This window comes from Neopelma chrysocephalum, unplaced genomic scaffold (genome assembly GCF_003984885.1).
Source record: "Neopelma chrysocephalum unplaced genomic scaffold, ASM398488v2 Primary Assembly neopelma1_96845, whole genome shotgun sequence".
Lineage (NCBI taxonomy): Eukaryota > Metazoa > Chordata > Aves > Passeriformes > Pipridae > Neopelma > Neopelma chrysocephalum.
This window is the reverse complement of record NW_020925488.1, coordinates 1,121,012-1,146,744: the sequence shown is the minus strand read 5'-3', so window position 1 is coordinate 1,146,744 and position 25,733 is coordinate 1,121,012. Positions and strand designations below refer to the sequence as shown.

The following is a 25,733-nucleotide window of genomic DNA, read 5'->3' as shown; positions in this document are numbered from 1 at the left end:
TTGGCCAGAGGGCGCGCAGGGGGCGGGGCGAAGGCGGAGCGCTCGTCCTTTTTTCTTTCCCCGCCACCCATTGGCCGGGGCGGTGGCTGGGCGGAATTTCCGATTGGCCGGCGCAGGCTGTTGCTAGGCAGGGCAGGCGGCGTGGGCGGGACTCCCGCCGCCGATGAGTCGGCGCTGAGGCTCAGCCAGCGCGGACGCCCCGGACCCGCCACCCGCCGCCCGCGACCCCCGCGACCCTCCGGACCCCCCGCCCGCTCCGAGGACCCGCCGCCCGCCACCCCTCGCCCCCTTCCCCGCAGCGCCATGGCCTCGGGATCCGAGTAAGTGCGGCCCCTGCCGCCTCCCCGCGGGCTAGGCCCTGCCGCGGCCTGGGCCCGTCACGGCCCGCCCGTCTCTCCCTGTGCGGCCCGCGGGCCCCAGGCAGGCGACGGCGGCGCCGGGACGGGGCTGGGCCGCCCCCCACCGCCCGCACCGCCACGGCCGGGCCGCGCCGGGAAGTGTCGAGTCATGGCGGGGGGGCGAGGCCAGGCCGGGCCTCCCGCAGGGCCTTGCCCGGGCCCGGGGCCGCCGGGCCCCGCACCGCGGAGGGCTTTGTTTCCTGGCCTCGTCCCGGGCACCGCGGGCTCACCGCGGCCCCTGGGCTGGGGCTGGCGAGGGACTTGGCGCTGGCCGACGCCGACATGTTGTGCCGGGCATGGCCGAGGCGATCGGCGGTGTTTTCCTCTCGGGTGTCCGGCCTCACTCTTCATGGCTCTGCTGAGTTCCAGGCTGAGAATCGTCTTCCGCTCTCCTCAGAAATGAGTAACAGCCCCTGCTCGCAACCCACGTGCCCCTCCAGAGGAGTAAAATAGAACCGAAAGATAAATTTTCCCCAAAGCAGGGATACTCGAAGTGACTTTTTGGTCTCGCCAGAGGCGCTTTTGGTCCCTTTCGTGTCCTTTTGCGTGTGTTTTCCTTTCCTTTTGCCACTCCTGCAATCCGGACCTGCTTGGTCCTGCCGGGTCAGTTTCAGCGAGGTGTGCCAGGCATTCTGTGGCCGTGGTGGAAGTGACATTCCCAGAGCCCTGCTGAGCAGCCGAGCGGGGTGAACAGTGTCTTTAAAAGGGGATTGCTACGTTAGCAAACTACTTCTCGCCCGAGTAGGAACCAGCAAAAGTTACTTTGCAGCTGGGACGGGGTTACTTTCTAGATGCCATTTTTTGTCCCTGCTGCTGGCAGCCATCTTGCTGAGCCGAGCCTTAGCACGGCAAGTAAGCATTCCAAAAGCTCAGGGAGTGTGGGTTCTGAAGGGATTCCTGTTTTCCTGTGCCAGCCTGTGTGAAGCAGTGTTGAAAACTTGGCGTCTCCAGCACGAGTCTGAACTCACCCCGTGGTTGTCTTGTTTCAGTAAGTGACTGCAGTCACCACGGACCTCAGGCACCTCGCTCGTGGACAAAACTGTTTTTATGAATTTTTTTTGCTCTTGAAAACCTGCCTGGGAAAGGCAGTTTAGTCTGTAATTCAGATGTTCAGGGTGGTAAGAAACTGCTCGTGGTAAGAAACACTCCCTATCTGGGAAGTGATTTCATAGGGATGGTTATAAAAAGCCAGGCCAGCACGCAAAGGACATGGCAGCTTTCACTTTTGTTTCCGCAGCTGGAATCATTCTGAGACAGTGACTTTTTGCTTATTTTTAGCACAGACTTGCAGGAACAGCTTGTTTCCTTACTTTAAGCAGGGCTTTTGAGGTTGGTTGTCGTTTTCAGGAGGATCACTAACTGGTAATTACTTTCTGCTCTGACTCTTCATACCCTCCCCTGTGATGCCTCTGGGCGTTATGTGCTGAACGAGGGGGGCTCTGACACAGAGAGAAACTGTGGAGTGATGTGAGTCTGTGAAGTTGTGTCAGGAGAGGTTTAGGTTGGATATTAGGAAAAGATTCTTCACCCAGCGGGTGGTTGGGCACTGGAACAGGCTCCCCAGGACAGTGGTTACAGCACCAAGCCTGACTGAGTTCAAGAAGTGTTTGGATGATACTCTCGGGCATGTGGTGTGACTCTTGGGGGAGTCCTGTGCAGGGCCAGGGGTTGTGCTCGATGATTCTTGTGGGTCCCTTCTGGCTCAGAATAGTCTGTGAATCTCTAAGTTGTAGAAAGTCCCTCTACTCCTTCCCTGTGTCACATGGGTCTGTTGAACTGCTTTACTGAGGGAGAAAAGTGGGCTGAGGATGTGAACCTGCTGTGGTTGGTCTTTAGTGCTAATACATATTTGCTTCAGTTTTATAGATGTCTCGCACTTTGTGTGCAAGCTGGGCCATTCACTGTGCTGAGCACTGTGTCCTCTCTTCTGGCCTCTGTCTAGGGGCAGCTTGAATTTCCTTTCAATTCCAAAACAGCTCTAAAGCTGTAGTTTGTGTTCAGTTTGTCTCTTTGTTGAGTGAGGGAAAGGAGTGAGAGGGAAGGTGTGTGAGAGAGCTGACAAAAGGAGTGGGTCAGGGAGATGATTTGGAGGGTTTGCACTAGGCTCTCTCTGATAGAAAGCTCACTGAGGAACTGTAAAAGTTACCTAGGTTAGCTGTCTGTCCCTACCCTCTGCTGAAGCTTGCCAGCAGGAGTAGGAAAATTGGCAGGAGAGAGCCTCAACCCATGCCTTAGGGTTTCCTGATTGGTATTTTCTGTTCGTGCTGTCCTTCCCACAGATGTCAGGGTTTGTCCGAGTGTGGGTGAGGTGCACAGATCTGTTTGGCCCTGTCATTTCAGCTACAGCAGGAGGAACCCCCAGAGAGATACAATGAGGGTAAATGGTGATGGTAACAACACTGTAAATTACTGATGGAAGACGGGGAGTGCTTGTCTGTCCAAGTGCTTCCCCTTATCTGCAGGAGAAATAACATCATGCCTATCTGACTTGTAATTTTGTAGAACTTTTGTTTTTATCTCTGCAGAACTGTCTGGTCAGAGCACTGAAACTGACCCCGCACATTTAAATGTCTCCATGCTGTTTCTTGGAGACTTTTATTCCATTTTTAATGCCTCCAAGCTTTTCGATCACTCTTAAGTGCACCTGACATTGATCCAGCCCTCACTTCTTAGGGAACTGTAGGTCCAGTTCTTCCATACCAAAACTTTTTTTTTCGCATTCAGCGCAACCAAGTGGACTCTTGCCATGTTCTTCAGCACTGCTGCGTGTTGGGAGATGTCCTAACTTTCTTTCCAGTTTCCTACAGCTTTTGGTTTGTGGGCAGTTTTGATTGAAAAGCTTCCACTTGCTCCCTGGTCCCTTTACCATTTATTTTTTGATCTTGTGTCCCGGGCTGTTTTCCAGGCTGTGTGGCAGTCCCTGTGTCCCCAGGGACAGCCACTCGGTTCCAGTGACAGCTCATGTAGCCAGAGTCTGGCAGCGGTTTCTTATCAAAAGGCCTTTGGATCCACATTTCGTGGTCAGGGGAGTATGAGTTACATTCACACTTGGAACGAGCCAAATAGGAGTATTGTGTCTCCCTGGTGTCCCTTACCTAAAATTTTTAAATCTTCCTGCTAAATTAGTTTCCAGTGGCCAGGAGCTAATGCTGAGGCAAGGTCCTTACAAGCAGGTTGTTGGTTTTATGCACTGTTTAACCACAACCTGGCCTGAAAATGTATTCAGTTTCCTTACTGCTCTTTTGGTTTTCCTGGAAATCCCAGACTTTTTAGGACTCTAACAAGACCACATTTTAGATTGAAGATGGAATTCGTAGGCTCCTTCCAGGATGTATCCGGCAGCCTTTCTTGTGTCCTTTTTTTTGTTCAGAGACTAGATCTATGATATCTTCCCTCCTTCATGAAGAGGGGGGAAAAGGTAACTTTCCCAGTAGTGGCAATCCAGGAAAGATATGTTTTGCAACTTCCCCTTTTGTTCACTTAAAATAATGTTGCCTGTCATTTGCAACATGTTTCCTGTGCTGCTCAGATTTATGGGAAGCTTGAGAGCCTCTTGGAAACAAGCTGGCTGCCCCCGCAGGCTCGCTCGGTATTATTTCCCCTTTTATGTGTTGGAGGAAGGAGCCAAGACTATGTAGCCGGTCTTGGAAAAGCCTCTGGGCTGAGGGGCAGGGGGTAACATCACACTGTAGGTATGTCACCCCTCTCTGATGGATTTTTAAAAATGCAGTGAACATGCCAAATGATGCCCAGCTGCCATTTCCACTCAAAGTTTGGGGTTTTTTCTGGTCATTCTGTCCCTAAAAGAGCGAAAGGGAGCCGAAGTGTTTGACTCTCACCGTTGCCCACAAAGCTCCCTGCTCTTTGCCAGTGCTTGCTGCTTGCTTAAGGCAAAGGGAAACTTTATTTTCCTTGTCACAATCAAGTCAAACTGTGCAGTTTTCCATTCTGACCCTAGATATTGGCACATCTGGAATACTTGGAGAATGTAGTCAGATTCCCCCCCACTGGGGGAAGACGCAACAGTCCACCCTTGTTGTGTCTGGCTAATGTACAACTTCCAAGAGCTCCTCCAAAATCACTTTGTTCAAATTCCTTTCTTTCCTAGAGTGAATTATTTGCTGTATTAGATTTTGAAGGAAAACAGTTAATAATCTGCCTTTCTTCCCTTTCCTTGTTGTTTTTCTTCCCCTGTTTTATCAAGGTGAATGAATTATCTCTTGTATTTTTTGTGGTGTCATAGGCTAGAGCTGCAGTGACTCCTGTGAAGGTATTATGGAAAGGTGCTTATATCCTAAAAAAAGACCCAGAATCATTTTCTATGAGCACTTGAATACTTATATTAACTTACTAGGTTTAACTAATAATCCTTGACAGGCTAACCTCTTACAACTCTTCCTGTTAGGGGAGCTGCATCATTGTCCTTTAATTCCCCTATTTATCTGGGATTTCACACCAAATAGACTTGAATTTTTGTTTTGTTGGCAGTGTTTACGTGTGATTTCAGATGAGTCTGACTAATTCTTTGAGGCAGAACATCTTACAGTCAGCAACATCTCACTGGCCACTTCTTTTCATAGATAGTTTCATAGCTATTTCCATTTGAGGCTCGTAGTTATATTTACTGACGGAAAACATTGTCCTTTGAACTCCTGCAACTGGTCCCTGGTAAAAAAACGTTCCCTTTTGTCCTACGAACAAGTGTAATTTTGAAAAGACAAGACAACAAAGAAACTTATAGGAAATGGGGGTGGTTGGACAGGGCCAGTGTCACTGAGGCTCACGAGTTGTGTTCTCTCTCCCAGCTCTAAAGCGGATGACTTATCAACTGCTATTCTGAAGCAGAAGAACAGGCCCAATCGGTTAATTGTTGATGAAGCCATCAACGAAGACAACAGTGTTGTGTCACTGTCTCAGGTGCGTCATCTGTAGAGGCAAACATTTAATCTGGTAATTTGCAAGCCGTTGCTGTCTGTTAACTTGAAATGTAACTTTGCAACATGACTACAAGTATTTGTGTCAGAAGCTACAGCTTTTACGGGGAGGAAGGGTTATCTTGTTTCTCTTCAGTAATAAACTGATTTTTCAGTCTCGATTTGTAGGATTCAGTTGGGCTTGTGCCCTTACTTTGGTTTCAGGATTAGTTCTACACCAGCATAGTGGGAGCCTCTGTGCTTGTGGATTCAGTATATCACTTCCAAGGTGTATTTTCCAAAGTCAAGTAACTCTCCTTCAAATGCTTGAATTCCTGTTTTGTCAAAAGCTTGTTCTAACACTCTCGCTGTGTACAGGCAAAAATGGATGAACTGCAGCTGTTCAGAGGAGACACTGTCCTGCTAAAAGGGAAGAAGAGGAGAGAAGCAGTCTGCATTGTTCTGTCAGATGATACCTGCTCAGATGAGAAGATTCGCATGAACAGGGTTGTTCGCAACAACCTGAGGGTGCGCCTGGGTGACGTGATCAGGTGAGGACACAGTGTTATCTGTGGAAGGAATTAGCAACATGGTAGTTGATCTCGTAGTATCCGAGCTGCCCTATGCCAAAAAGAAGTTAAAACTTGCTAGAGATAAGTGGCAAAAAAATGAAACAGTCAGATAGCGGGATTAAAAATCCCCCAAGAATGCTTATATTGCAATTTCTGTTGTAAAAAGAATTTTAAAATTAGGAATGCTTAAAAAATGTTGCAGAGATTTTGTTGTGCAACACTTGCAGAAAGCAGAATCATAGAATGATTTGGGTTGGAAGGGACCTTAAAAGTAGTAGGAAAGCTTTGAAGTATGGATCTCGGCTTATGGGAGACAGGTTCCATTCTGTGATGGGAGAGGGGAGAAAGGGAACATGTGAGCATTTCCCAAACATGAAAATGGTAGTTTGCAGTCTTAAATATGAGAGGGCTAACAGCTTCTCCTCCTGAGCCTTTCCCAGTATGGAATATTCTGCATTTTCTGGGCAAGTTGGAGCCTGGTTTCTGACACTAGACTATCTGACGTGCTATCTGGAATAATCTTTAAATGCAAAATGTTTTTCATACAAACTTCACAGATGAGAGAAATGAGACCGTTCCACCCATCTCTCTACCACTAAAAAATGTAATTTTTAAACACCAGTGTAGTTGGGACACAGTGGTGCTTTGTACCTGTCTGTGGATTTAAAATAGAGGTGAATCCTTACTTTAAACTGATGTGAGGTTAATGTTGGAGTCTCTTCTAGTGTGACAGCCTGTGCTCTCCTCTGTCGACACTGTCTGTAGTGGTTCTCAGCCTCTCAAATGCGTTAACAATTGTCTTGACTTGTTGTGAGGTGAAAGAATTTTCAAACCTCTTGCCCTCAAAGGTTTTTTTGCCAGTCTTTAACTGCTTACTGTGCCCTCATTTCTGCCAAGATCCAGATTCGTGCTAATCGCTTCCTGATTGTGATCTGTCAACCATTTTCCTTCTGGGATAGTCTGTCTTTTCCTTCACCCTTTTGCTATATCCTCTCTGTAAAGCATGTGGTAAAAGAATCTGTTGGGAGCCTCTAATAAAAGTCACATGTGAAAAGCTGTGTGTTTAGCTACAGTTCCACACAGGCTTCTCTTAGCTGGCAAAGCCAGTTTGAGCTTTCTGCCATTGCTTGATACTCTGAGCTGTGGCTACAGTAGGCTGTTTTACCTCGCAGTAGTAACTGTAGCATGTATTTTAAAAGGGAGAAGGGGCCTCCAACCTTTAACCTAATTGTCAACCCCCACAAAGTGGGACTGACAGACACCTCGCTGCAGAGATGTTTACCCCTGGTTGGTCCTGTGAGAGCCTTTGCTCAGAAATCAGGTTTGTCAGCAACAAGAACCCTGGTCTCTGTAGTAAGTGAGAGAGCGAAGGAACAAAGAGTTTTCCCCAGTTCACTTTCCCATGCAGCTGGTTCTTGTGACTTGTGACTATTGCGGGTCTTTATGCTGCATTAGTAATGTGTGAATATGCCTTGGGGACAGTGAGTGGGGTTGCAGGAGAGCAGAAGGATAGGAAGAAAGTATGAAACTCCCCAGTGGTCTTGGACAGGGCTGAGATGAGTGAAGGCAAGTGTGTGCTGTGAAGACTAGCCCTTGGTGGTATAATTTTTGTGTTTTCAGCATTGAAATGTTCTTATGCAGGTGAGAGGTCTTACCAGGACTTGGTGTGGTCTTTGGATGTACTTTCCTGGGACGGGGCATCACTGCCTTTTCCAGACTCAGGTGTAAGTCCAGCATGATGTGGCTAACTGGCATTTTCTTCCATTGCAGCATCCAGCCCTGCCCAGATGTGAAATATGGCAAACGTATCCACGTGCTGCCAATTGATGATACGGTAGAGGGGATCACAGGGAATCTGTTTGAGGTCTATCTCAAGCCCTACTTCCTGGAAGCCTACAGACCCATCAGGAAAGGTAATAATGCCTGTCATTGAAGTCCTCATGGCAGCAACTGTGAGCTAGTCCTAAGACTGAATACAGAGAATTTCTAGAAGCTTGCACAGGTTAGATTAGAACGACATCTGTAGAGTGAGATTTGTTGGTGTTGATTTAAATTTTCCCTAATCTTCAGAAGGAGTGATTGCTGCTGTTGGCTGGCAGAGCAGTTTGATAGTTCTGCTTTTTTTACCTGTGTAAAATGAGAGATCATCAGAAAAGGCTCAGGTGGAACCTGGGAGAAAATTTCATGAAACTAAGTTGCTATGTTTTGATGGAATTGGAGAGTTGCCTGCATATTAATGAGTTGTTTGGGTGTGTGTAGTGCTTACCTTGTTTCCTCTAAGTTCATCCTCAATTAATATGGTAATCAGAGGGGAGTTGAGTTCAGATCCCCAAATGTGGAGTGGTGGAGATGGCTGCTGAAAGGTGGTGATGTGCATATAGCTGCCATAGAAGTTATAATATACAGTATTATGTAGCAATTAACATAATACAATTTAGTTAATTTCCTACTCTCACCCAAAATTAAATCACCTTGAGCCATACATTGTACTTCCCCATCCTCCCACATCACCCACCAGGTACACCCAGGTCCTTGAGGAAGAGCAGAACCACGGATGGGCTTGCCTTTGTCTGAGGCAGGAGTAACCAAGACTGTTTTCCCCACCCTATTTTTTAGGACTACAGGAACTTTATCCCGTTCTACAGTACACAGAAGTGTTGGTTGGGCAGGGCCAGTCACCAGGTGGCTTTTGCTAAATGTGTATACGTGTTTGCTGGTCCTACCACCCTTTGTGCTTGGTGTAGTCCTGAACAGTCCACTAAATCATTTGATTTTCCAGAGGCTGGTGCACGATTGGGAATGTGATGCACCCTCTCAGTGCCATGTCTCTGGGATTGGAGTAGCCTCAGTGCCTGATGGTTTGTCAGATCCAAAGACCTTCTTTTCCCCTGAGGGTATGGAATAGTGTTGAACAAGGTTTCATGGGCGTGAGCCAGGTCCCAGCACACTGCAGTGATTTGAGTCTCTCTCAAACTGCCAGCATGACAGCACACCTTTTTCCAGATATTTTACTAGTCTTTCAGGACTGTACACTTATTCAGGATTGAGATACCAAAATGCTGGAGGTAACCACTGTCTTAGGTGCTTTCCCATACCGTTCTACAAACCCTGCCACTCATAACTATCCATGCTCTGAACACATCTCTGGATGATGTTTTAAATACTGTTAACCTTAAACAAGACCTGAAGCACATTCAGCAACATGCTGGTTCACAGCACCAACCGTGACAGAATTCCAGAAGCCAGAAGTGTTTGGACAATGCTCTCAGGCACATGGTGTGACTCTTGGGGCTGTCCTGTGCAGGGCCAGAGGTTGGACATGATGATCCCTGTGGGTCCCTTCCAACTCAGGATATTCCATGATTCAGTGATAAGGACCAGCTTGGTTTCAGGTGTTTTGAAAGGATATTAAAAATCTTTCAAATTCTCAAACACTACTTTAGTCAGCCCGAAGGAGAAGGAAGACATCGGGAGGGAGGGAGGTGGTGTAGCAGAGGTGCAATTACCAGTAGTTCCCAGTGGATGGCTCCCGAAGAACTCAGAGACAAGCAGTGCTCAGTGCAGGTACCAGATTTGCTTCCCGACCAGCAATTCCATTGTATCATAAGCCACTACTGCAAAGAACAGCCCAATGATAACCTTTGCCCAGGCCCCAAGGACCATAAATATCACTCCAGGGAACAGGTACAATAAGGTGTTAAAAAATACACCCTGAGAACAAGTGCAAATCTACATTGTCACCAGTTACTATTACACTGATACAATGAGTGCTTGTAACAAATTTGATTTAACGTGCCCTCCTCGGATCTGTTCTTGTCTCAACCCTCTGTGTTCGTGTTGGGTGCCAGAAAGGACTGTTGTCCTTTGATCCCAGCAGGCAAATAAGTATCACGCAACCACTCACTCATTCCCCACCCAGCCATGGGATGGGGAGGAGATCAGGAAAAAAGTAAAAATTTGTAGGATAAGAACAGTTTAATAATTGAAACAAAGTAAAATGTAACAACAATGAAGATTATAGTAGTAATTGTAATGGAAAAGGGTAGTGATGAAACCCAAGAAAGGCAAGTGTTACACAACACAATTGCTGACCACCTGCTGACTGATGCCCATCCCATCCCCCAGCAGTGCTTGGCGTTCCACAGTGAAATCCTCCCCATTTATATACTGGGCATGACATTCCATGGTATGGAATATCCCTTTGGCCAGTTCGCTTCAGCTCTCCTGGCCATGCTCGCTCCCAGTTTTTTGTGCACCTGGTCCTCGCCAGAGCATGGGACACTGATAAGTTCTTGGTTCAGGGTAAACACTGCTGAGCAACAACTGAAATATCAGTTTGTTATCAGTGTTATTCTCATAGAAAATCCAAAGCACAGCACTGTATTTACCAGTTACTAAGAAGAAAATTACTTCTATCCCAGCCGAAACCAAAACAAGTATACCAGTTTGCACCCTGACTGAATTCACTTCTTGAAAGTAATTTAATTAATAACTGGGAGGTTGTGGAGAGAACCAAATGCACTTTTGGGGTTCTACTCTTAGCACTTCTGCTGTAACAAATAGGTCTGAATACACTATAGACACAAGCTGAAGTTATCCAGGGTCTGTAGCCCAGTTTAGCCAGGAGTCATAGGGCAGTGTTATTTGTTATTCTGTTTCTGTATACAAGGAGTTATAACTAGTAGCAACTAGTTATAATAAATTCAGAATGAATTTGTATTAAATTAGGGCTTTCTGCCTGTTCTAGAAATTTTAAATTGAAACTGAATGGAAAAGAAATGTGATTCCTTGCCTTTGTGTTTTGTATTTGGGCTTGTTGTTCTCTTCTATTGTTTGCTGGTTTGTACTGGATGAAATTTGAGAACTTAAACAGTGCTTGGGTGGTCACAATAGATTCAGATCTGGAGTTTAACACACAGAGCAGTGTTACAAATGCTAGCAGTGTCTGCTTGTGTAACCCCTTTCCTTGAACTCTGGGGCTGCTGACGGTACAGGGGTTGACATTTTGGAGATGTGGGTTGCAGGAGGCCACTGATGTGTGGGATTTTACAGGTGACATCTTCTTGGTGCGTGGAGGGATGCGTGCAGTGGAGTTCAAAGTGGTGGAGACAGATCCAAGTCCTTACTGCATAGTGGCTCCGGACACAGTGATCCATTGTGAAGGAGAGCCCATCAAACGAGAGGTGAGCAGAATCCTGCCATGTGGTTCTCCTGCTGAATCTCCTCTGTCCAAAGTCTGTTTCTGTGGCAGTGCTTGAGGGCAGCAGTGGTTGGAGTTCCTGTTTTGCCATTTTCTGTGTTGAACATAATGGTTAGAAACTCTGTTTTCAGGAGATGAGCTGCTGCAGAAGGTAGTCAGAGAAATGTACTTCCAGTGTCCTTCTTCATATGCTGAAGGCACCAGGGTGTAGGGTTGCTGATGGAGAAGCATGCTTTGGCAGCGGCTCTTTTGCATCTGCTTCCAGATACCTCATGCTGGAGATATCTGGATACCTCAAGCTTAATTCCAGTGTTCCCTTGATCCGTAGCAGGGAGAGCTTATAATGTTGCTGAATTTCATGCCACGTGAAAAGAAAGCAATTGGTACTTTTTGAATGAGAAATTTGAAATCCCGGAGTGATTGACTTTAAAACACAAAAAATGTTTCCCCAGTCCCTTTAGGTGTCTAGCCTTGAGTATTGCAACCTTAAGGCAGCCTGAAGGGCCTGTCTGACAGGTCTTGGTCACCTTACTGTTTAAGAGTAGGAAGTGAGCTATGGTAGATGCATAATTCATAGAATAAGTGCCTTTTTTCTGCTTGAAAATAGAGTGAGTGCTGGTTTGTGTTTAGCTGCCTTCATCTCTGTGGCACTTGTGAGGCTGCATCTGGGCACCTCGTGAATCCAGTTTGGGCCCTTCAGGACACAGCAGTGACAGATAGGAGCAAGTTCAGCCAAGGCAACCAGAATGATGAGCTGGAGGTCAGAATGAATGAGGAGGGACTGGGGTCATGGAATGATGCAGACTGGATATGGGAAGGCTAAAGGGCAGGCTTCCTGACAATTGCTTGGTGGGAAGAGATAGATGACCAGGTTCTTCTGAGTGCTGTACCCAGGGACAGGACCAGAGGCACTGGCATAAGCTGGACCAAGGGAAATTCCCAGTAGATACTAGAAAAAATGTTCTCCCCAGCCCTGGAGCAGGGCCCAGAGCAGGCAGGAATCTCCAAACCTGGAGACTCCCAGTGCTTTATTGGTCCAGCCCTGCTTGAAGTAAGTGGAGCTTGGACTGAGCCCCTCTGAGATTCCAGACTGTTATCTTATTTGGTGTGGCCTAAGGTCACAGATAACTGAGGCCAGTGTAGGTTTGGACAGCTGAATGAATGGATGCTGTGAAGAAAGGATTGGTTACAGTTGATCTTATCCATATGTCTGGATCTTTAAATTCTGTGCTGATTGGAGTCAGTCCCAAAAGACAATGCTGCATCTGCGAACTGTATGTCAGACAGACCATGTCAAGTAGTTAGACATAGCACTTACTGTTTAAGGAGAAAGTATATTTTATACTGACACTGTCTCTTATTACTTCTGTTAGCCCCATCAAAGGGTCACAGAGCTTGTTTTGTGCTAGAGTCTGTAGGGAACCTGGCAGCAGAGGCTGTCATTCCAGAAGGTGGGCTTCAGTGAAGTCTGAGTACGTGCAGGCAATTCCCTTTGTATGTCTGGGAAGACAGAGCTAAGAAACAATGGTAGAAGACACCAGGAAGACTTGAAAGTGAGAATCTCAAGACAGGCAAGAAATGTCTACGAGCAAAAATCTGTATTCTTGGCTTCTGTTGACTGGGAGGGGTTGTTGAACTATTGTTTTCACTGAAATGTTTAATGTGTTTCCTTCCGGGTAGGATGAAGAGGAGTCGCTGAATGAAGTGGGCTACGATGACATCGGTGGCTGCCGGAAGCAGCTGGCTCAGATCAAAGAGATGGTGGAGCTGCCCCTCCGACACCCTGCTCTCTTCAAGGCCATAGGAGTGAAGGTAAGTCCCTGTGTGCACCAGCTGGATGAGTGGATCTCTCCAGGATGGGGGTTTAGGAGGCACTGGGGAGGGGAATAAGTAATCTGTGTTGGCTTTTTTTTTTCTTTTTTCCTATTTTAATGCTGCTGTTAGGAGAGTATTTGCTTACTTGTTCTGGACAGAGACTGAAGCGCTGGCATCTTGTAAAGGGAGTGATGCTTTGAGTCAGAGCTGCCAGTTACTGGCAAGGATTTTGTTGTGTGTCATGCGAAGTAGTAAGGGTGTTGATAGCAATGCTGCGATGGCAGCTGTTGCATGAGTTTGCATCACAATTTCAGACTGGCTTTATCAAATGCTTACAGTTTCACTGTGAAGCTACTTAAGCATTCAGATACTCACCACCTAAGCCCCTGGCCTTTGTCCTCAGCCTCCACGTGGGATCCTGCTGTATGGTCCTCCTGGCACTGGTAAAACACTGATTGCCCGAGCGGTGGCCAACGAAACGGGGGCTTTCTTCTTCCTGATCAACGGTAAGTTTTGTGGCTGCTTTGGCCTCAGATCTGCTGTGTGCTCATTCGTTCTTCTTATGGTACAGAGTGATGTTAATAGGGCATGCTTAGAGCCATGTTGTCTCCCTGACATCCTTCCTTACCTCTTTCAAGTGGGCCTCTGGGGACACTTGAAGGCTGTTTGTGTGGAAGCATCTGTAGTGGCACTTCCCTGAAGCTTGATTGTGCTGTAGCAGGACACTTGGAAGATTGCAGTGCGACACAGGAATTTGGAGTCTGTCTGTCTGTTCGTTTATATTGGTGAGGGCAGAGCTGGCAAGGTTTCTGTTGCTCCCATCATGTTCCATTCAGAAAAGAAGCTGCTGTGGTTGTGGATTTCTTTCCCCTCAAGCAAAGTATAAGACCTGTTTTGTTTCACGTAACATTAATTGGAAGGAACTTCCCTGAAAGCTATAATGAATTCCTTGGGATGTTGCTACAAGTGACAGAACTCCTATTGACAGCTCCCCTGTAGCAGCTGAGGTGGCTGCTGATTGATATCTAGTTGGTTGATATCTATCTGGATTTCTAGATATCCAGAAAATTCTGGATTTTCTGCACTGCTTTTCTGTCCTATTTTAGTCAGTGCTGGAATAACTGAACATTTTTACTGAAAGAGTGCAGCTTTTCTTCTCTGATTTCAGTCATGTAGGCCCGTGACAACAACAACAAAGGAGAATATAACACAGCACAGCATTGACCAGCAGTAGGGAAGTGACTTGCTTTGTATCTCAAGATAGTGGATGTAGATGGGCCTGTTTTAGCCATATGTCACCCTTGTCATATACTTCCTCAAGTGTGTGCAAGCTGTCACTGAATGCTAATGCACCATCCGTTTCTTCAGACACTGGTACATCTATCGCATAATAAAAATAACATTGTCAGAGTTAGCAATGCATTCTCTCTCTGCTGGTCCCAACTCTGAGCTGCAGGCAGTGTTGTAGACAGAGCTGGTATGAACTAGTGAGTTACCTGTAGTGAAATACTCAGAGTACCTGCCTACATCTGTGGTGCTGTGGCTTGGAACCTTAGTGCTCCTGAGGGTCAGATTTCTTTTTCTTGGGTCCTTTAGAAGCATACTTCTGTTCATTGCCACTCCCATCAGCATGATGCAAAAAATCTGTAAACTTCCATTACTGTTCAACAATTGTAGATGTTAAGGGAATGCTGTCTTTCCTTTTGGGATTGATGTGCTTGCACACTTTTTTTTATTTAACCTTTGAGAGGAGATGGGGATTGTGTTTTTGTTTGTTCGTGTCTGTTTGATTTAATTTTTTAAACTCATTTATAGGATCATAAAAAGGTAAATGTGTATCTGTGTAATATAAGCTAAAGGTGGCTTCACAGAGCTTTTTCCCTCCCTACCCCGATAATTCATCACCATATAATTTGATTGCTTCTCTTGCAAGCTAGGACTGGCATTAACTGTGTGTGGTGGCACATTACAGAGAAGCTCACCAAGTGTGAAATAGGGTAAGGAAAGAGGCAGCTAAAGGTAGCTCATTGACTAGCGCTGCATTCTCTTAGATTAAACTGGAAAACACCAAAATAATGATAGAAAGTAATTCTGCATGCTGGTCTTGCCTTTCAGCTGCAGATTTAGTGAACTTGATTGATAGTATTTGCTTTGGCTTGAAATATAGATTGTCCCATGTGGTTGTTGTACTAAAAAAATTCAGCTGCATGTTTTTGAGGTTAGCTGCCTCTCTTCTCGTTGCCACAGTGTTACTATTTTTTTAGGTCCCGAGATCATGAGCAAGCTGGCTGGTGAGTCTGAGAGCAACCTGAGGAAAGCCTTTGAGGAAGCAGAGAAGAACGCTCCTGCCATCATCTTCATTGATGAACTGGATGCCATTGCTCCTAAAAGAGAGAAGGTAAAGAGAGCCTGTAGGAGGTAAAGCAGCATGTCCTTTTTGGTAGCAGCTGGCACAAATCTCTGCATTTGACTACAGGGTAAAGCAGTTGGGTTGGGAGTGAGAAGGGTCGTATACAGTTCTTGATGTTTGTTACCATCATATTGTATCTGCCTGCCCTGGTGCAGTGCTGGCTCCCCTGCTCCTTGTAGAGCTGTTGGTGTAACCACTGCTTTCTCTCTGCGCAGACACATGGAGAGGTGGAACGTCGCATCGTGTCTCAGCTGCTGACCCTCATGGACGGGCTGAAGCAGAGAGCGCACGTGATCGTGATGGCAGCCACCAACAGACCCAACAGCATCGACCCAGCGCTCAGGAGATTCGGTAACACACCTCTTCTTGTGTGTCACATACTTTGTTGCAGGCCGTGCCTCAGGGGCCCCGGGAGGATTGAGCAGAAATTAATGCTTACCACTTTCTGTGTGTTACATAAACTACTGCCCTGTCTCCAGCTGCTTGCTAGGAATTAATTTCTAGGCTTCCGGCCCTTGGTGCCATTTTCTGTGCCACATTAGGTGAGAGCTTGTAGAAATAATACTTCGAAGTGGAAAAGTGTGCTAGCCTCTCTTAGGTGAAGCTATTTCAGGACACACTTAAGGAGTAAATGCCGGAGGGGATGTTCATGCCTTAGACTGCAGAAAGCTCTGAATGATCTATTTCTCTGTCTTTTATTAATGAGAAATACAGTAGATTCTGAGATTCAGGTGTTCAAAACATTACATTGGGAATGAATGTCTGGTGTGTGACCACTTGGTAGAGTCTGTAATAGCAAGCCTGTCAAGTGTGTAGGGGCAAATGGCCTCTTAAATATGTGGTGAGCCATTTAGTCATGACTAGAGGAAAAATACAGGTGTACATACCTAACTAAGTTAATATTGTGGTGATACCCTGGTTTCCTGCCTCTCTGGTTTCATGTGTTTGACTGCTTGGGTACTGCCGTGAAAGTTCTGAAAAATTAAATCTCTCAGTAATTGTGACCTCTTGTGATAAAGGCACAAAGGTAGAAATAAACAAAACTTTGCCATGGTATCTTGGTTCGGGGAAGCATAATTTCCTAAAAGTGAGGCTTAGAAAAAATTACTAAACGAGCAATGCTATGTGTCATATAATCCTGAACACTAGCTAATACAGTAGTCTCACTTCCCAAATGGTTACAGTCTTTCCTTCTCCTCTGACCTGTCTCTGCTACTGTGCTGTTAGATGCTGCAGAGAAATGCAAAGCTCTGGCAGTCTCAGAAGTTGTTTGTGGCATGTCCCCGTTGTTCAGTCAGAGAAGGCAGCAACATCAGCTCCTCTACTGTGCAGCAACATCAGCTCCTCTACTGTGCAGAATCAAAAGCTCAACAAGTGTTTGTACTCCCCAGGTCGCTTTGACAGAGAGGTGGATATTGGTATCCCAGATGCCACTGGGCGCCTGGAGATCCTGCAGATCCACACGAAAAATATGAAACTAGCTGATGATGTGGATCTGGAACAGGTGAGTAGTGTACTATTAGGAAAGCTTGTCTCGTTCCTAGTGCTCTTGTTTTATAGTGGGAGAGTTGTTAAGGCTTGACCACGTATATGTAGTTGCTCGATTAGGGCAGCGTGAAACTGCAATGAATGTGTGACCTCTGGGGTTCCTTCTGGCTGGTGTACCAGTGACCAGAAGTCCTTGCTCACTAGTAAAGAATGGCGTGGCTAAGTGAAACAAATATGTATCATTCCAATCTGGAAGTGCCTTGCCACTGTCCTCCTGGGTTTGTTTGCTGTGGTGTTCTATTTAAAAGGGCAGCAGGCTCAAAGCAGCTCCCACACAGCTGGGTGAGCATTGTGGTACAACTGGACACCATCTGTAAGCCGGATGGTGCCTGTCATCTCTGTCCTGAATGAAGAACTGCAGTCCTCAGGGTTATCTTTCTGTACACCCTCTGAATTCCAGATGCAGTTTTGATCTCTGGTAGGCAGTGGAACAGCAGTGTCTTTGCCTGTTAAACATGTGGTAGCACTTGGATCCTCAGGAAAGCCCTGGTGTTGCTGTCCTACATCCAGAGCTCTGCACCTCCCAGTGTTGACCTTGCGTGTATCCCCGTGAGTCATAGTCAGTGCTCTGCTTTCAGGTGGCAAACGAGACCCATGGCCATGTTGGTGCTGACTTGGCTGCTCTTTGCTCAGAAGCTGCTCTTCAGGCTATCAGAAAGAAGATGGATCTCATAGACTTGGAAGATGAAACCATCGATGCTGAAGTGATGAACTCGCTGGCTGTGACCATGGATGACTTCAGGGTAATGCAGGAGTGCCCCTCTTTCTTCTGGGTGCAATTGCTTCTCTGAAGCAAGTAAAACATTACATGCTAGAATTTATATAATGCTGTTTCTTGTACTGACAGTGGGCTCTGAGCCAGAGCAACCCTTCTGCCCTTCGGGAGACTGTGGTGGAGGTGCCACAAGTTACCTGGGAAGATATTGGTGGTCTAGAAGATGTAAAGAGAGAACTCCAGGAGCTTGTACAGGTAAGGCTTTATGAAAGATTTTTTGCTTAGCCAGCTTGAAAAATAATTATGATAATAAAATTCAGAATGTCTTCAGTCAGTTTCCTGTTTGGGCTGCAAACAGGGTAAATGCAGGGGATTTATGGTATCTGCTTGTAATGGACTATAAATACCATGCTGTTCCATCTTAGTGAACTTGGAGAGGAAGGTACTGGGAAGCAGCATCAGGTTTCCCTGAGCTGAGTCTACAGTGACATTTTGGGTGGGTGTTGTGCAACATGCAGAAAGCCACAGTTCTGCTTCTCTTAAGTGGAGACCAGGAGTGGGACCACTGCTGAGAATCATCTCACATGGTGGCTTTATCTGCCAGGCAGTGGATGAAGATTCTCCTACAGAGAGCCTTTGAAGGGCTCCCCATCAGCCTTAGCACAGGGACAGGTGAGAAGTAATTGCAAAGCCCTCTACAAAGGGAAAGGCTGGGACAAAAAGTCATGAGTGATCTGTGGAAGCTCCAGGTGTCTGCATGGGCATGATTTGGTTTGATACATTCTTGCTTTCAGTTGGCACTGTAGAAACATCCTGTCTGTGAATAAAAGAATCTAAATTTTCAGTCTAATTTTCTGATGTTAAAATCATCACCTGTCTGTGTCTGACCTCATTGCTGAGGATAAAGGCTCACATCAGACACCTTGCCTGTCTCTGGAGAGCAGAGCAAATAGGTTAGGTAATGAGCTGTTCCCTTTTGCTTCTGCAGGGCAGAGTGAAACTGAGGTTAAGTGTGCTGGAAAACTACCTGAACTGGTACTTAGTTCCTAGAGGTAAAGGGGTTATTTAGGGCAGCTTTCCAACTTAGCCATGGTGTTTTTGAAAAAATGGACCGGTGTCCACTTAAAAACTGCAATGACACCAGGCAGTTTCTTGTGCTTAACCCAACAGACATCTCAGGTAGTGTTTCTGGTAGGCAGGGAACCCAAACTGAATCAGGGAAAGGTGTTCTTGCTCATGGCAGTGGATTTGGACTGGATGATCTTTTGAAGGTCCCTTCCCACCCAAAGCATTCTGTGCTTACAAGGTACAGGCCTGTTCTGGCTCATCACAAGAGGTTTTCTGGTTTGTTTTCCTTCAGTATCCTGTGGAGCACCCAGACAAGTTCCTCAAATTTGGCATGACCCCGTCAAAAGGGGTTCTCTTCTATGGGCCACCTGGTTGTGGTAAGACGCTGCTGGCCAAAGCCATTGCCAACGAATGCCAGGCAAACTTCATTTCCATCAAGGGGCCGGAGTTGCTCACCATGTGGTTTGGCGAGTCTGAAGCCAACGTGCGTGAGATCTTTGACAAGGTAAGTGTTTCTTCTACTCCCTGTGCTGTGTTTGTGCTGAGGTTCCCTCAGAACTTTGTCTCCACTGCATCTGTCTTACTGGCCTGGTTCTTGTTCGTGTCTTCAGTGTTTTTCCCACTTGCCCTGAGAGCAGGTTGGAGAATCCCTGACCTACCTGGGCCTGTGTGCTGGTGTTAAACCGCTCTCATTGTGAACAATTTTTTTCCGTATTTCTCACTGGGATTTTCTTTGTGCCTGTGGTCTCTCCTCCTCTCACTGCACACTGTGAAGAAAGATCCAGCTCCCTTTCCCAATAACTACACATTAGGTAGCTGAAGACAACGACTGGACTTCCCCCTTCCATTGGATATATCTCACCTGCTCGCATGCCTGAATAACCAGTTGACATCCTCAGGTCTTGCAGGAAGAGTTCTACTCCAGCAAAATGGCTCGAGTTTTCCCTCTAATCACTGGAGTTTCTACTCTTCTGCCTGGTTCACAGTTCTTCCACTTTGGCAAAATTCCACTTGTTCAGGAGAATTTAATGGAGGGTTTGTGTGGCAGGGAACTACTCTGAAGCAGCTCTTCCAAGCTCTCCTTGTGGCAGCAGTGCTCTGGTACTCCTCTGAACTGTGTTAATGGTAGAGAAGGCTTAGCGTGGAGTCGGTGTGCCCCTTTTTGGGAGGTATCAGCATGGAATAATGGCTCCCATTGCTTTCTGCAGGCTCGCCAAGCAGCCCCTTGTGTGCTGTTCTTTGATGAGCTGGACTCCATCGCCAAGGCCCGAGGTGGGAACATCGGCGACGGCGGCGGCGCCGCAGACCGTGTCATCAACCAGATCCTGACGGAGATGGACGGCATGTCCACCAAGAAAAATGTCTTCATCATTGGTGCCACCAACAGGCCAGACATCATCGACCCGGCCATCCTGCGCCCTGGCCGCCTGGATCAGCTCATCTACATCCCCCTGCCTGATGAGAAGTCCCGGGTTGCAATTCTTAAGGCCAACCTGAGGAAATCACCAGTTGCCAAGGTAGGATCTGTGCCCTGACTGCGTCTGGCTTGGGTTTGCTGTGTGCTGCTCATGTTCCTCACAGTCTGGGGACAGCACAGGGGCCTAGAGGCTGATCCATGTGGTAGGGTGGAAGAAGAAGCTTGAGCTCGGAGCCTAGCTATCAGCAAAGCTAGGTGCTGGTGTGCAACCACAGCAGGTCTCCACACATAGTGGAGTTCTGCTTGTGGTGCAAGATCAGAAAAACCTGTTATGGTGAGATGGAAAAGATTCTGGTACTCTGAAAAAAAAATTCCTATAGAACACAGGGTGGGGAAATTGGAATTGAAGAGGAACCATTGCAGTGAGCTGTTATTGAACCCTGCCATAGGCAAGAGCTTCTCCCTTGCCTGGGGAGAAGGAATAATGCAGCTGAGAGCTATTCAGAGAAAAGGATGCATGAAGTGAGAGCCCAAGCCTTTTCATGCCCAGCTTACCTTTTTAGATGTTGTTGGGAAGGAAAATTTCAAAGGAGGTTGCTGTACTACCCTCTCAGCTGAGTGGGAGGAGGAGAGCTCAGTTAGTCTGCCTGCGCCCCATCTCTATTTCCAGTCTGATGATGTTTTGTTTAACTCCTCATGCTGAGACCTGAGCAAATCATATCCTAAATCTGCAAGTGCAGAGGCATTTACAAGCCACCCTGTGGATTCCTGGTGGGTGTGAGGAGCATAGCCTGCTTTCATGTGTGGTTAAGTTTTCCCAAAAACAAGATCTTATCAGCTGATCTTTCCAAAATTGTCCATAGTTAAGGCAGCACCTTGGGATCTCAAGACACCTCTCTGTCACCTGAGGATGTGAGGTGTTAAGGAAAGGCCTCTCTTGCTTTTGTGTTTTTCACTAGGATGTCGACCTGGATTTCCTGGCTAAGATGACCAATGGCTTTTCGGGGGCTGACCTGACGGAGATTTGCCAGCGTGCCTGCAAACTGGCCATCCGTGAATCCATCGAGAGTGAGATCCGGCGAGAGCGTGAGCGGCAGACCAATCCCTCTGCCATGGTGAGTTGGGCTCATGTATTCCTCTGGCATCCTCGGGAATGAGCGGGCTCCTGCGCAGAGCACGGAGCTGGAGCACTTCCTTCTCGCCTTCTGGGAGGTTGAGGACCCTGCTCAGCGGCCTTGTGGTCAGCACTTGCACACAGGAGACACCTGCTGCAGCCCTGACTCATGCCTGCCTCTCCAGCCCCTGCCATGGGGGGTGGTATTGGAACATCCTGGCCTGGAGGGAGGCTCTGGATGGCCCTCGGGCACACGACTCACCTGGTCCCTCTGTCCTGCTGTAGGAGGTGGAGGAGGATGACCCGGTCCCCGAGATCCGTAGGGATCACTTTGAGGAGGCCATGCGCTTTGCTCGCCGCTCTGTCAGTGACAACGACATCAGGAAATATGAGATGTTTGCACAGACCCTACAGCAGAGCCGTGGCTTTGGCAGCTTCAGGTACCCGTGGGGTGTGAGGGGCGGGTGGCACCTGGGCAGCTTTCTAATGGGTTCTGGGCAACAATCCCCTTTTCCACTGGGAGTTCCTGTTCTCCCCAGTGTACACAGCCCACATTCCTGTTCCCCACAGCGTGGTGAGTGTAGGCTGTGCTGCAGGTCGCTTGTAGCTGCCCTGTTAGTGCTCCTCAAGTCCAACAACCTTTTTCCTGTAACACAAGCAACAGCCAGCAGCCATGAGCCCTTTGGCCTGCCCTAAGGCTTCGTCCCATTCCTCCTGCCTGTCCTACGCATCAGCAGGGGTTGGTGCGGAGGGAGGGGATGGTGCTGAGCTGCGAGGAGGCTTTTGAACAGCGTCTCTTCTCTCCCCTCCTGCTCTGCTGCACACAGGTTCCCCTCAGGCAACCAGGGTGGCGCCGGTCCGAGCCAAGGCACAGGAGGTGGCAGCGGGGGCAACGTGTACAGCGAAGACAATGATGATGATCTCTACGGTTAACTCGCTGTCCTCGGTGGACCAAACTCCACACCAGGCCACGTTGTACAGGGAAAAATCCAATGTTCAGTGGACTCTTGGCTTCTTCATTCCTCAGTCAGAACAGTGTAGCTGCACGTCAGACTTTGTACAGGGGATGTTTTCTGCAAACACAAATCCAGAGTGGTGTTCAGTTGGGAGGCAGACAGTGAATTAACAAGGAAGGGGAACTGACTTAATTTCTGAGAAATTTCTGTTCTAGTTTATGTGGCAGAATCAGCAGCTTTAGCAAAAGGGTACAACGCTAGCCTGTATTAAAAAAATAAAACCCCACGAAAAATAATTAAAAAAAATTAATAAAATCCCACAAAACTCTAGCCAGGCCCCAGCAGTTCCTTTGTGTGGTGCTGGCACTGTCTAAGCCTGTGTCTCTGGTGCTGTCTGAGCAGTCCTTGCTCCGGTGGAGTCCATCTGTCCATCTGTCCGTGTGCTTTCCTGCTGTGCTCAGGGCTGCTGTTCATGTGTAACTCCTCCTAGCTCTGCTAATGGGAGAAGTGGCTTTGGCAGGGTCTCTGCCCTGGTGGGAAGAGCTGGGTAAGAGCCTGGCAAGCAGGTACCTGGTGTTGCTTCTGGTTATGAGCTGGTCATGAGCTGTCAGATCTCCTTCTGCTTTGGCTCTGCAGCAAAGGACCTCTCCACCAATCCCCATCTCTCCCAGGCACAAGGAGCGCTTGGGGCTGCCTCTGGTGTGTGCAGTGCAGTGTGACACCACTGTGGTTAGGGGAGAGGGGATCTTCAGCACATTCCATGTTTCCCACTGGCCTTGGAAGGTCAGCTGGCCTTGTGTGGTGTCCCAGACCTAATCGTTGGGTTCTGATCATGGTTTTTCTTCCTTTCCCCCTCTTCTGCCTTGCTTGGTTTATTTTCCCTTCTCTGAACTGAAGAATGTGCTACTTATGGATTTGGTGGTTTTACGTCAGGGAAGCCCTGGGTCTGGAAAGCCCTGGGTCTGGAATGCAGCCCAGCCCTCGGCTTGACGGTAGGCCCTGTCTTGAGGCAGTGGCTGTGGGATGCACAGAGCAACTGTGTACTGTTGGCTTTTAGGGGCTGTAGGAGCTGAGGGTTTCTGCAAAAAGGGTAAAATGCAGTTTGTGTGGCAGAACATATCCCCAGGCCCTTGGGGCTCGGCCACGATGGGGAGGGCAGGAGTCGTGTGGGGCTGGGCCATGGGGTTTCTGCCCCAAAGCCTGTCAGATCTTGCAGGGCTCCATCAAACCGGCTCCATTGAAGGGGGGAGGGATTTACTGGCAGAAGGACGAGACTGTGCATCAGCGGGGGCTTTCATAGCAGTGGGAATAAACACTGAAATTGGGAGCGCTGTTTTTAAATAGCTCAACCTCCTGCGGGGGTAGGAGGCAGCGCCGGCCCCGGGGAGGGCAGGCGGGCAGCTCAGGTGCGCTGTCCTACTTGGGAGCTGTCTGGCGGCACCGCTCTCCCTGTCCTCACACCACCTCTGTCGGGGAGATCGCTCCTGCCGGGAAAGCCTGTGGCAGCGGCGTTGAGGATGGAGGGCTGGTGCTTCCCCTGCCCCATTCCGGTTTTGGGTTAAATATCACTGGGAACTGTCACCCAGGGCTGTTTATCCTCTCCAAGCTCTGCAGGGACACAAATGTTGTCCTGTCCTGAGAGAGGCAGCTCCAGCTGCCCCACCCAGGGAAAATAGACCAGCAGCTTTCGGCCACCTGGGAAGGGGGAAAGGGATTCTCTGACAGGAGCTCTCCATGACTTCTCAAAGCCTTCCTCAGCCTGGGCAAGGGCTGGAGATCTCCCTGCCAGTGAAGGGACATCACCATCCAGCAAATCAAGGGGAAGATGGATCCTGGAATCTGTCTGCTGTGGAGGCTGGGGCAGGGATTGCATGGGATGCTGGGGTGAGTGCCCCAGCTCCTGGCAGCCCAAATCTTCCCTACCACCTCTCCTAATTACAAACACTAATTTAATCCAGCCAGAGGGCTGGAAAACCTCATCTTTCTTCCTGTGCCACTTGTGGGACATGGCTCCTGATGGGAACAGCACCCACAGGAGTTCTGAGAACATCTGCCCCTGTGCTGTGTAACCCTGCTGGAGGGCTGAGGGCGTCCTCCAGACCAGCACTTAGAGCAGCCAGGGAGCTTGGCTTGGCCACCCTTCCCTGTGAACCCCAGCAGCCCCAGGAGGTATCGAGGACTGGGTTTGTCCCCAGCCTGTGCCCCTTTCCAGGTGCCCCCACCTCAGCAGAGACCCCTGGCAAGAGCCTTTCTGGAGCACCCTCCTCCCCATCCCAGCTCCTTGCTGGGCAGCCCCCAGATGTGCTGGAGGGAGGAAGAGGCTGTTGGCTTGGACTTGCTCTGGCTGTTGTGGGATTAATGAGGGGGCAGCTGAGGGCACCCCTTTCTTTGCCACTCTGATTGGCATCTCCCTGTGCCCCTTGGGTTCTGTCTGGGGCCCCAGAGCCATGTGTCCCACCCCCAGCCAGGCCCCATGGGGACGATGAGACCTTACAGTGGCCACAGTCCAGCCACTCTGGGTACAGGAAGGGAGACCTCCCTATTGACATTTCCTGCCCCATGGGCTTCCTTTGCTCATAGGTGTTCCTACTTCAAGGGCTTCCCCTCCTGTTGAGGTTTAAACCCAGCTGGTAACCACGTACCACACAGCTGCTCATTCACACCCCACTCTCCCCCTGTTTATGTACTGGGCATGGTGTTCTGTGGTACGGAATTATCCCTTTGGCCAGTTCGGGTCAGCTCTCCTGGCTATTCTCCCTTCCAGCATCATGTGCACCTGCTCACTGGAAGAGCACGGGAAAATGAAAAGTTCCTTTATCCCTCCAGAAATAGGGGTGGGTTCTTCCCTGTTTAGCTTGTTGACATTAGGGTGCACTATGCACCACTACCCACTAGAGCCCTATGCTCCTGTAGGTCTGATATTCCAGGCCATTGGAATGCTCTGCTAAACACAGTTGTCCTCTATTCCTCCTGAACAGAGGCAGGGCTCCTATAGTCCTGCTCATAGGAGTCTCCATTCACTTCTTGTAGGAATGGATTAGAATTTCTTATAAAATCACAGCATATCCTGAGTTGGACAGGATCCATCATGATCATCTAGTTCAGCTCCTGGCCCTGCACAGGACACTCTGAGTCACATCATGTGCCTGAGAGTGTTGTCCCAACATTTCTTGAACTCTGTCAGCCTTGGTGCTGTGACCTCTTCCCTGGGGAGCCTGTTCCAGTGTCCAACCACCCTCTGGGTGAAGAACCTTTTCCTAATATCCACCTAACACAGCTTCATGCCATTCTTTCCATAGGATCCTATATTCCTATCCAAGCCTATATTCCTACACAATCAGCTCTTCAACTCTGCCTGGGAAATGCCTTCTGGAGACTGGGCAGCAACTTCTCTGGAAGAACATTCATTTGTGATTGTTTTCCTTTGCAATTCCCATACCTGTGCCTCTAGGGTCAAGGTAGGTTTTCATTCCCACATCCTTGTGTTCTCTCCGTGGTCTTTGCAGGTAAAACCACTGGCTATCCTATATCCTCCCTCTTCAGTGAAAAGATGCCTGCTCTTACCAGCCAGGGAGAATGGAGGGCTTCTGAAGGTGAAAGGCCAGAA

General features: G+C 48.2%; 1 protein-coding gene across 1 annotated transcript; it reads left to right on the top strand.

Annotated features, from left to right (window-relative positions):
• The first annotated feature begins 157 nt into the window (after positions 1-157).
• On the top strand, positions 158-22,456 carry VCP (valosin containing protein). The gene is made up of 17 exons (XM_027670469.1): positions 158-320; positions 5,204-5,315; positions 5,690-5,862; positions 7,654-7,796; positions 10,936-11,066; positions 12,764-12,895; positions 13,302-13,404; positions 15,163-15,296; positions 15,524-15,659; positions 16,700-16,812; positions 17,435-17,599; positions 17,704-17,826; positions 18,932-19,144; positions 19,848-20,156; positions 21,016-21,171; positions 21,456-21,610; positions 21,998-22,456. The coding sequence occupies exons 1-17, from the start codon at positions 304-306 to the stop codon at positions 22,101-22,103; spliced, it is 2,421 nt and encodes an 806-aa protein (XP_027526270.1). The 5' UTR covers positions 158-303; the 3' UTR covers positions 22,104-22,456.
• The last annotated feature ends 3,277 nt before the right edge of the window (positions 22,457-25,733 follow it).

Excerpts from the sequence above, each read along its gene's own strand:
- VCP (XM_027670469.1), top strand. Across the intron at positions 20,157-21,015 it reads GGAAATCACCAGTTGCCAAG|GATGTCGACCTGGATTTCCT; the intron begins GTAGGATCTGTG and ends GTTTTTCACTAG. Across the intron at positions 21,172-21,455 it reads AGACCAATCCCTCTGCCATG|GAGGTGGAGGAGGATGACCC; the intron begins GTGAGTTGGGCT and ends GTCCTGCTGTAG.